Genomic DNA, 10,293 nt, shown 5'->3' on the forward strand with positions numbered 1-10,293 from the left:
AGGTCTCTCTGTCTCTCCATGGCTACAGATGAACCTTGTTTATATCCTCAGGGGTTCTTCTCCTTTAGCCGCCGGCCATATGCTTAAGCATCACAATGACTGTCTGAAAACTAGCCTCCATAGTTTTCTTTGTTAAACTGCAGCCTTCAGGGGCCGCTGCCAATGTACACTATGACCTCCAGATGTCCACTTGAACTGGATCATGGGATTTTATGTCCGTGGTTAGGGTGGGTGATTGGACGGACGGACACACACACACACACACACACACACAAGGTGTTTAATGTTAAGAAGCCGAGTCTATATCCATGGAGTCGTTTGGGTTCCACATGGGGCTCATTTAATTGGCTACGTCTAGTTGGCTAGCACTGGAACATTTGCTAACCTTTTTACTGCAATAAGGATATAGAGGTTGAGTTCATCTGTATCTGTGAGACATTTAATGTATCACTGTCCCATACCATGGTTAACCATCTAAACGGGGAACACTTTCATGGTAAGGGCCTTCTGTAGTGTGATAACATTTTCTTAATGAGGGGGAAGAGCATATTCTCTTCTCTTTAGGGGGGAAAGGATATATTATTGTCTAGTAGTGTTCACTTGTGGATTAAACTCCTTGTTGCTTTTATGTTGTGCAGGTTCTGGGAATTAAAATAGAGACCAAGGTACCGTGACTGGACCCTAATGAAGGATCCTCTCTATCTCTCTCTCACTAAAACTCTTCTAACAATCTCTTCTCTCTAGAACGCTGCTGCTTCAACTTTCTGAACTTTTAGAAGTAAATGGCTCTAGTTGAAAGATCAGCACCACATGTAGTTATGATGGGAGGCAGTGTATTTGTTTGCCTCTGTTTCAGAAGTTCAGAACGTTTAGTGCTTTTGAATGCCCTCCATGTCCTACTAACACGGTATGACACTATGGTGTTTCTCGGGCCTTGTGGTTTCCTCCTTCCCTTTTTGATCGAAGACACACACCAGCTCTTAGGTTGTGATGCTAAATCAGATGGTGGAATTTGATGTTCAAATTCTTTTTCCCCTTCCAGATCGCAAAGCTTACATTTCTGTCTGACATTTACAGTCTCCAAATCAAGGCATGGATGATCATTCTTTAAAAATACACCCTCTACTTTTTGATTGTTTAATTCATATTGACCTGTATCTACACACTGATTTTTAAGCCAACTGAAAAGTAGTAAAATTCATCTTCAGTAGAATGTGACTTACCCAACCATAAGCTGTTGTTTCTTATGCCATGTTCTGAAACCATTCTATTGGTGACATGCTCTTATCAAGTTTAACATCATCTCTTTATGGACCCCTGACATTTTCAACAACAAAAAATCACTAGTGTTGAAATCCTTGGTCCTGCTCTAGGCTATCCAGCTATCTGTAGGTGTTTTATAGATGGCATAGGGAACTTTAGAATCATAGGGTAAGTGACTTGTCTGTATGCTTGAGGGCTGCACTATACAACTAATATTTGGTTGTCTTGCTCACAATGATGTGAACAAACTAAACCTCGGACTGCTATCGCCATGAACACAGTCTGAGGCTGTGTGTTTGTGTCTGTCTCCCTGTGTGTGTGTGTGTGTGTGTGTGTGTGTGTGTGTGTGTACGCTGTATTCCCCCCCATCAGGACCTGACCATGAAGCTGAGTCTGATTCAGAGTGTGGGGCTCATAGCCAAGGCCATCAGCACCGTCGTACGCAATCAGGGCTACATGTTTGTCCGCAAGCAGGAACTCATGGGAGTCATGATGGTCAGTGTTTGTCACCTGTTATGTCATGTATCTTATGTCGTTGTTAGGACAGTGTTATGTAGCCCTTATGATGGAGGGTTACATTAAATGTTACTGGATTTAGATCACACCAACTGTAAAACGTTGTTTATGACTGCTGTTATGTCTTATGCAGCTGTTAGAAAGGCTTTATGATATGAGGGCTGCTACAGTCAAGTGGTTCTGATTTGTGTTGACCCATCTCAATATCTTCCTTTTATTGAAGGATTTTATCAAGGCAGAACCCACGGATGCCATGCGGACTCCGGTTCGCCACCTTGTGATGACCACGTGTGCCAACCTCATGTATCCTTTAATGCCCAGAGGTGTGCTAGTGGGTTGCATATTGGAACAGAGCCCAGAGATGTCAGCCATAGACTGTCAGCCTGTCAGGAGCTTGTCAGTACCAGGTGTTTCATCTTCCTCTCGGGTTGCAAAAATCAGGGAACTTTCCCCAAATTCCCAGGTTTTCCAGATATCCTGGTTGGAAGATTCTGGATATTCCTTCCCTCCTGATTCCAGGAATCTTCCAACCAGGATGTCTGGAAAACCTGGGCAGTTTTTGCAACCCTAGCCTCTACTGAGTGACATCATTGATCCTTAACCCCGGGTTGACCCCAGTAACCTGGAGCCGGCGCTGACGGAGAATGAGAACTTTGATATGCTGCGGACGTGTCTGAACGGTGTGTACGGCCTTCCCCCGGTGAACACTCCGGACAAGGACAGGGGAAAAGACGAGGAGGTGCTGGAGCCCCAACAGAGAGAGGTGAGAGATGAAGCTGAAGCATCTCAATACCTCGTTGGGATTTTTCACCGTCAGTGGGTTGCTGTAGTCAACAGGTGCACAAACCTGGAGGGGGCGCAAAATGAGAATTACTGTACATGTAGGTACATTAACTATTATTCATACAAATCAACCAATTCATATTGAAAAGTTTATTATTGATTCAATCTAATTGATGTTGACCTAAGTGCAATCAAACCAATGCATCATGGACATTTCAAAGTCAGTGGATTGGCATAGGGTGAGTCACAAACCATGTGACTAAAGCAGGAAGTGATTTATTATGTATCCTGTTATAGAGAAACCTTATAGTTATGTTCAACTTTAGGACACACAGGAACAACCTCAAGTATACATATACTGTATACACAGCCCTTCTCTCTGTGTGTAGACATGCAGTCATCTCAGCAGAAACATAAACCTGCACTTTGTTCCTTCACACTCATTTTGTGAAAGTATGAAACAGGGTGTTCGCTGGTCCTTAAAAAAATCTCATTCATTTATCTGATTTAATAAAAGGCCTTAAGTCTAAAAATGTCTTAAATTCAGTTTTCAAACGTCTTAAAGAATGTGACGGAGATGACTACACTGTTTTATATTGTGCTTCTGCGTAATTGTTGCCACTGCGGCAAAACACCAACGTTAAATAACAATCGAGCCGCACTTTCAAGATGTTAGAGGTGTGTGTGTGTGTGTGTGTCGGACCGTTGCCAGAGGAGAGAGAAGGTAGCCTATACAGTCAGACAACAACCTCATCTGGGATGATAAACCGACATTGTCCTTCTCTTACCTAAGAAATGTTGGTGATTAGGCTACACAATGTTCCTGCAGATTGTTTTGGTTGTAAAAACATTTTTTGCTCAACAGTAATGTGCGTTAATCTGCTTCCTGAAATGAAAGTATCTGCCCTGTCCCTGTTTGGCTGCTGGCTCTCGCTCCTTCCCCCTTTACACACAGAGTGAAGGGAGAGATGCGTTCTGAGAAGAGCAAGCAAACTGACAGTTGAGCAACATTTTAGAAATGTAATTGTGGGAAAGACAGTTGTTTTAAAACAACTATTTTTACTGTTGTTAAGAGTAGAGTCTCAGCTTTGTGTATACTGTAAAAATAATTTCTGTCAAGATAGAGGAAATGACACCACTTTACAAACGGCTGATGAGCCAGTGGAACGGAGTGGAGCGTACCATTTGGGGTGAATACAATGGAATATTTTTGTAGGATGTTACATTTACTGTTGGATCAATTGCATTGCTATCCAGCAACGATATCATATTTAGAGTTAGCACTCTAGCTAATGTGTTTTGAGTTCCTACTTCCTCGGGCAGCAGGTAGCCTAGCGGTTACAGGCCCTAAATAAACAAATATACCAAAGGATTCTGGTTTCAATACCCGACAAGGTGAAAAATCTGAGCAAGGCATCTCAACCCTAATTAGCTCCAGGGGTGCCGTACTACTATGGCTGACCCTTTAAAGCCAACACATTTCACTGCACCTATCTGGTGTATGTGACAATACATTAGATTTATTTGTATCATTATGTAGCATATAGCCTAGGCCAATACACACACACACATGCAGACAAATAAAAATATCTGATTATTCTGGATCCTATTTTGTTATTGCACATCAGAATAACTATCATGCATTCCCTGAACATGTTAGATGAAATGTCTATAACAAGGTCTGTCTTTGTACTGGATAAAGTCCGTCTTAGAGCCTTCCCTCGAAGTACAGCCATTTGATCCTGGATTCACTGAATGAGTTATGTTTTTTTGGTTGTCGGCTAATGTTCTAGTCTTATCCCATAATTCTTATTGGATAATACCTCCAGCAGACCTACTGGGTGTGTAGACTTTTGTTCCAGCCCGTCTAACACGTCAGATTCTACAAATCAACTGCTCAACAGGACCTTGTTAATCTGACTCCGGTGTGTTTGAGCAGTGCTGAATCAAACACACCCAGTGACCACATGTTTATACACTTACTGTGCTGTATATTTGACTTTAAGGATTTTTTCACAGTGGTATGGTTATGTTCAGTATCATTGGAGCAGGTATAGGTATGGAAGCCTGAGTTCTGGACACTTAGTTTGTGATCTAGCTAATGATTAGCCCATTGGGGCAGATGGGCAACCCCATGCTTCTGCCATCTATAGCCTAGCAGCCCATCATCATCATTTTTATTGAGTGGATGGAACATAATGACTAATAATTTGTAGACTACAAACTGACCGCAAGAAGCCCAAACAGATATGTTTGACTAAAACATAATCATTTCAAACCTTGCTTACATTTGTATACGATCACGCGTCTCTCTCTGTGTGGGAATACTTGGGACCAGTCTTAAATTCAACTTCATGGAACCAGCAGATACCCTGAAAGTGGAGATGGTAAAGCTTGTATCTACTGCTTTTCCCACAGGCGTTATACAAAGACACCTTCAATGCTCTTCAGGAGTTATTGAGGAATATTCTTGTAAGAGACCTGAGTCCAGACGGACTCCAGAGTGTATTCAAGGTAAGTTGGTGATAAGAAGTATACTCTTAAATGTTTACTTATTTATACGTTGATCTTTAGCTCAACCGTGACCCTGTTTTTGTTTGTCCGCAGCACATTGAGGAGTGGTTGAGTTCTGGTCAGGATCATGAGAGGGAGAGGGCGATGAACACCACCGCTCACATCCTGGAGTTCTACTTCAACAACCTCCACGTCAAAGTGAGTCAGAAAAACATCTGCAAACCCTTCTTTCTCAGGTCATATTTGGACCTTACTAGCTGAAGTCCTTGAGTTCTGTAGACATAAACTAACAGCAAATATAGCTGTGTTTGTGTTTTTCAAAACGTTTCAGATGCCATAATGTTCAGTAGTGTATCTTATGAGCTGACCTTTGTTTGCAGTGGTTCTAAAGGCTCATTTGTTAGGAATATGGGGCTTGTGGTACCAGGACCACAAAATACTGAAGGACATGGAAATAAATCATCCAGAATTCCTGGAGAACAGTAGAAGTTGATAAGTGTTTTTTTTATTGTTAAATGGCCTCATTGCAGAAATCCCTTTATCTACTTTCCCAGACTCCGATGAACAGGTGAACTGAACTAGAAGTCTATGGGTATCTGCTAGCATCCTTGTAGATACCAATATACTCCGTCATTGCGCTAACGCTAGTTAGCATTGGCTTGCAAAACAATCTCTAATTTCCTTAATGCTGGACACCGACATAAAAATGGTATCCACAAGTGGGGGAAGTAGATGCAGGGCCTCATTGCCAAAATCCTGAAGGATCCCTTTAAATGTGGAACCAACCCATAGCCTTAATCTGGGTGTTCTGTCTCTGTAGAACATGGTAACCTTCCACAACCTGGGATCTCTCCTGGGCCGCCTGGCCCCCCGATGCACCGACCCCAACCCCCTGGTCCGCAGGGCAGCCATCGACTGCATCTACACACTGCTCTACATCCAGCTACGCTACGAAGGTCACACACACACACACACACACACACACACCACTACACACACACACACACGCTGTCTCTGATTCAATATGTCTTGTATAGTTTCCTATTCTCTGCTGACCAGCTTATCTCCCCCAGCGACCAGCTTATCTCCCCCAGCGACCAGCTTATCTCCCCCAGCGACCAAGACAGCCCATTTGTGGGCCTCTTTAATACGGGAAACTCTGGTTCTGTTCCACAGGGCACCCTATTCCCTATATAGGGCCCATAAGGCTCTGGTCAAAAGTAGTTCACTATATAGCGAATGGGCTGCCTTTTGGGAAGCAGACCTCTGTGTTTGTGTGGCATTCTGCTGGGAGTGAGATTGCAGTGTGTGGAGCTCAGCTGCAGCTGGTCTCATTGTCTCCCTGCCCTGGCACTAGGCTTCTCTCTGGACTATACAGACGACTCGGTGGAGAGACTGATCACACTGAGGGAGAGCATGGACAACCCAGACCACTCTGTCCTCTACAAGACCTGCTCCGAGCTGGCCAAGGTAAGGAATTCTGTTACAGGATAGGAGAATACAGTCAGCATTACATACACAAAAATATTTAGACATTGTTTCACCTTGGGTTTCAAAATTCTGGTCAACTCTTTCTGGAAAACCTGTGAATTTGGGAAAAGTTACTGGAATTTTGCAACTCTACTTTCATAATGTGTGTCTTTATTTTGTGTCTCTGTCTTTTCCCGTCTGTCTGGTCTGTGTAGATCATCAGTAAGCGTCTGCCCCAGCAGCAGCTCAACACTCTGATCTTCATGTTGTTTGAGGGGCTGGTGGACTCCCAGTCTAACTGCTCCAGAGCCTCCAGTGTTCTACTCAACACCCTGCTGAAGCACAGAGGAGCTGGACTACAAGACCTGGTACACTGGCACACTCACTGACTCGCACACCCTCTCTCTCACACACACATTCACCCCCTCTAAATGAGCTGTGTGTGTCAGGTATCAGAGATGCTGGAGGTGCTTCACATCCGTCTGCAGATGATCAGTGAGGAGCAGGTGAAGGTGTCTGTGGCCCAGTCCATCCTCATCCTGGCTACACAGCACCTCCAGACTGTCATCAACACACTCATCTCCTACCCCCTGCCCTTCGACAGGTGAGAACCCTCTCTTCCTCTCCTCCCTCCATCTCCTACCCCCTGCTCTTCGACAACTGAGATCCCCTTCTCTCTCTCTCTTCCCCTTGTCTCCCCTCTGTTCAACAAGGAAGATCCCTCTGTCTTTGTTTCTCCATTTGACAAGTGACAGCTCTCTCCTCCTATCCTTCTCCTTTCCAAAAGCCAACTCCCTTTCTCCCTGCTTCATTTGACATGTTAATTCTCTCGCTCTCTCTCACACACACACACACACACACACACACACACACACACACACACACACACACACACGAGTGAGACTCCATGAATCTTCCCACCAGTATTTCTGGAGAACTGATGAATTTAGGGGAAAGTTAGACATTTTGCAACCCTGTGTGTAGTAGCAGAGGAAATGGTTTCACTGCCTCCCATTCAAAGTGAGCCCTACCCCTCATGGTGACTTCTCCCTGTGTGATCCCCAGTTGGAGCTGTGAGATGTGGATTGCCCTGGGGGCAGACAGTAAACTGGCCTCTCAGATCATGGAGATGCTGATGGAGAAGCTCAACATCATGGTGCCCTACGTGGACAAGAAGGAGTCCATGATGAGAGGAGGCCTCACCAAGGTGGCCACCAGTCACCCTCTAGCTGTGAGGAGCAGGTTATAGAGTGCTGTGATGAGACTGTCTGGGTAATGGTGTGTTGCTAGGTTTATTTGTGTCAAATGTACAAGTCTGAGCAATCATTTTCTATGCTATTCTATTGTCAGATGACCTGTGCCCTGAAGGAGATGATGCTGAACGGCCAGAGCCAGGATGCCGTGGTGTCCCTGTTCCCCCAGCTCTTCAGCTCCCTGCTGGTCCGCCTGGGCTCCAGCCTGGGGGTCACACTACCCAAAGACATCAACAGCTTCGGAACAAACAGAAAGAGCCCCACCAAACTGTCCGCCGGCTTCGACGTGTGCGGGTGGGTTAGGAGCCGACATACGCTAGCTAGCGCATACTGTATCATAAGACACACAGGGTGGAGTGCAGGGACACTCCATTAGATTATCTGGAGTGCCAGTGTTAGAAAATGACTAGAGGTTAGGTCCTACAGGGGTCCACATGAACACCCCCCCCATATACCTCCCAGAAAATGTGATTACGGAGATCATCCAAACATGTACGTAAATATACACTAAGTACTGGTGACATACTATATGAAGTTATCAGTACAGGTAATGAAAAGGAGTAATGACAACAAGCTGCACAAGAACTCACTACTGTAATGGTCAGGTTACAAAGTGGCTCAGTGACTCGTGTTGCATCTCAATGTGAAAAAACTGTTTGGATGTTCTTCACAAAGAGGGCAACAGATGCTACTGAGCCAGATGTCTATGTGTCAGGGAGAAGCTCCAGGTGGTATCTGATTTTAAGTACCTTGGAATCATACTTGATTCCAACCTCTCTTTGAAAAAGCAGGTGAAAAAGGTCGATTCAAATAACCAAATTCAACCTAGCTAATTCTCCGATTTATACGAAATTGTTTGACCACAGAGGTAGCAAGACTGTACTTCAAATCTACGATACTCCCCCCACTTAACATACTGCTTGACTAGTTGTGCTCAAGCTGCTGTACAAACATTAAAACCCATTCAGTCTGTTCTACAAACATGGCTCTCAAAGTGCTTGATAGGAAGCCCAATAGCCATCATCACCGATTACATCCTCAGAAAGCATGAGCTCCTGAGTTGGGAAAATCTTGTGCAATACACCAACGCATGTCTTGTATTCAAGATCCTAAATGGCCTAGCTCCCCCTCCACTCAGTACTTTTGTTAAACAGAAAACCCAAACATATGGCAGCAGATCCACAATGTCTGCCATGAGAGGTGACTGTATAGATTTTCTTTTAAGGAAAAGCACCTTAGTCAATCTGCTTTCTCTGTGAGAGCTTCCCATGTCTGGAATACACTGCCATCAGACACACATACCTGCACCACCTATCACACTTTCACAGAAATGCATGAAGACATGGCTAAATGTCAATCAGATTTGCGTGAACATAATCCCTAGCTGTGTATTGCCGCTTTCCATGTTGTCTGTAGCTTGTGAGGTGTGGAAACACCCTTTTGTTGTTTTTATGGATTTTGTCTTTGTTGCTTTTTGTTCTATGTTGCTCTGTCTGTATGCTAAGCATCTTGCTTGTCCTATGTTGCTCTGCGTGTGCTCACTGTTCAATAATTGTCTATATTGTAATTGTTTTTAATAACCTGCCCAGGGACTGCGGTTGAAAATTAGCCGGCTGGCTAAAACCAGCACTTTTACTGAAACGTTGATTAATGTGCACTGTCCCTGTAAAAATAAAATAAACTCAATCAATCAATACTATATGAAGTTATCAGTACAGGTAATGAAAAGGAGTAATGACAGTATTGGTTTCACTGATCATAGTTACCATACAATGTGAAGATGTGAAAATTAAGTTCCTTCAGGAAAAATGTCGTTATTTTAATTGAAGGTTTAACTCCTTTGTCTGTGTGTTCCTGGGTTGCAGGGTAGCGGTGGAGGCGCTGCGGATCCTCCTGGCCCGGCCCAGCTTGGACGATGTAGTGAAACCCTGGACCAGGAGGGGGCCTCGGGACAAGATGAAGGACCCCAAGCACCACATCACGGGGTCACCCTCCTCGCCAGGTACACCCTGACCTTAACCCTGGCTTCATGTCCACATCCTGGTTCAACCCTAACCTCAGCCCTAACTCTTTCTTCATGATATGTGCACAGTATAGCTACCCTTTATGCTCTACCAGTTAGTGTGGAGAGGTGTGTTGTTTTCAGGGGCCATGGCAAGCACGCAGGCCCTCGTCTCCCGGCCATAGTGGAGTGTCTGTGCCCCTGTCTCAACAACATCTACGAGTGTCAGAGGGTCACTATCACAGCCTTCTTCTCTGAGGTGAGCCAAGCCCAGGGGCCCACTGTTGTAGGTCTGTGAGGTGGAGCCAAGCCAGGGCCCACTGTTGTAGGTCTGTGAGGTGAGCTCGTGAAATAGCCCCAGGGCCACTGTTGCAGGTCTGTAAGAAGGAAGCAATATGATAGAATGTCCACCTCCACACTGATTATACCTATCCAGAACCTTCACATCTGCAAACATATAAATCCTGTGTCACACCAAGCAATTTGGACGCA

The 10,293-nt window shown here is 44.6% G+C and overlaps 1 protein-coding gene across 2 annotated transcripts in view; it reads left to right on the forward strand.

The window, feature by feature from the left end:
• The window catches only part of LOC106605968 (maestro heat-like repeat-containing protein family member 1), a gene marked incomplete at its 3' end in the record, with an annotated part of 28,268 nt that extends 18,567 nt beyond the window's left edge, over positions 1–9,701 (forward strand). Inside the window, 13 exon segments of one of the 2 annotated variants that reach the window (XM_045697554.1) lie at positions 639–665; positions 1,636–1,758; positions 2,003–2,082; positions 2,398–2,542; positions 4,981–5,076; positions 5,170–5,274; positions 5,897–6,032; positions 6,434–6,546; positions 6,762–6,914; positions 6,996–7,150; positions 7,612–7,777; positions 7,897–8,093; positions 9,665–9,701. In XM_045697554.1, coding sequence (XP_045553510.1) covers positions 639–665; positions 1,636–1,758; positions 2,003–2,082; positions 2,398–2,542; positions 4,981–5,076; positions 5,170–5,274; positions 5,897–6,032; positions 6,434–6,546; positions 6,762–6,914; positions 6,996–7,150; positions 7,612–7,777; positions 7,897–8,093; positions 9,665–9,701 — 1,533 coding nt within the window. 2 annotated transcript variants of the gene reach the window in all.
• Positions 9,702–10,293: the final 592 nt, after the last annotated feature.

Source organism: Salmo salar, chromosome ssa02, assembly GCF_905237065.1.
Source record: "Salmo salar chromosome ssa02, Ssal_v3.1, whole genome shotgun sequence".
Classification (NCBI taxonomy): domain Eukaryota; kingdom Metazoa; phylum Chordata; class Actinopteri; order Salmoniformes; family Salmonidae; genus Salmo; species Salmo salar.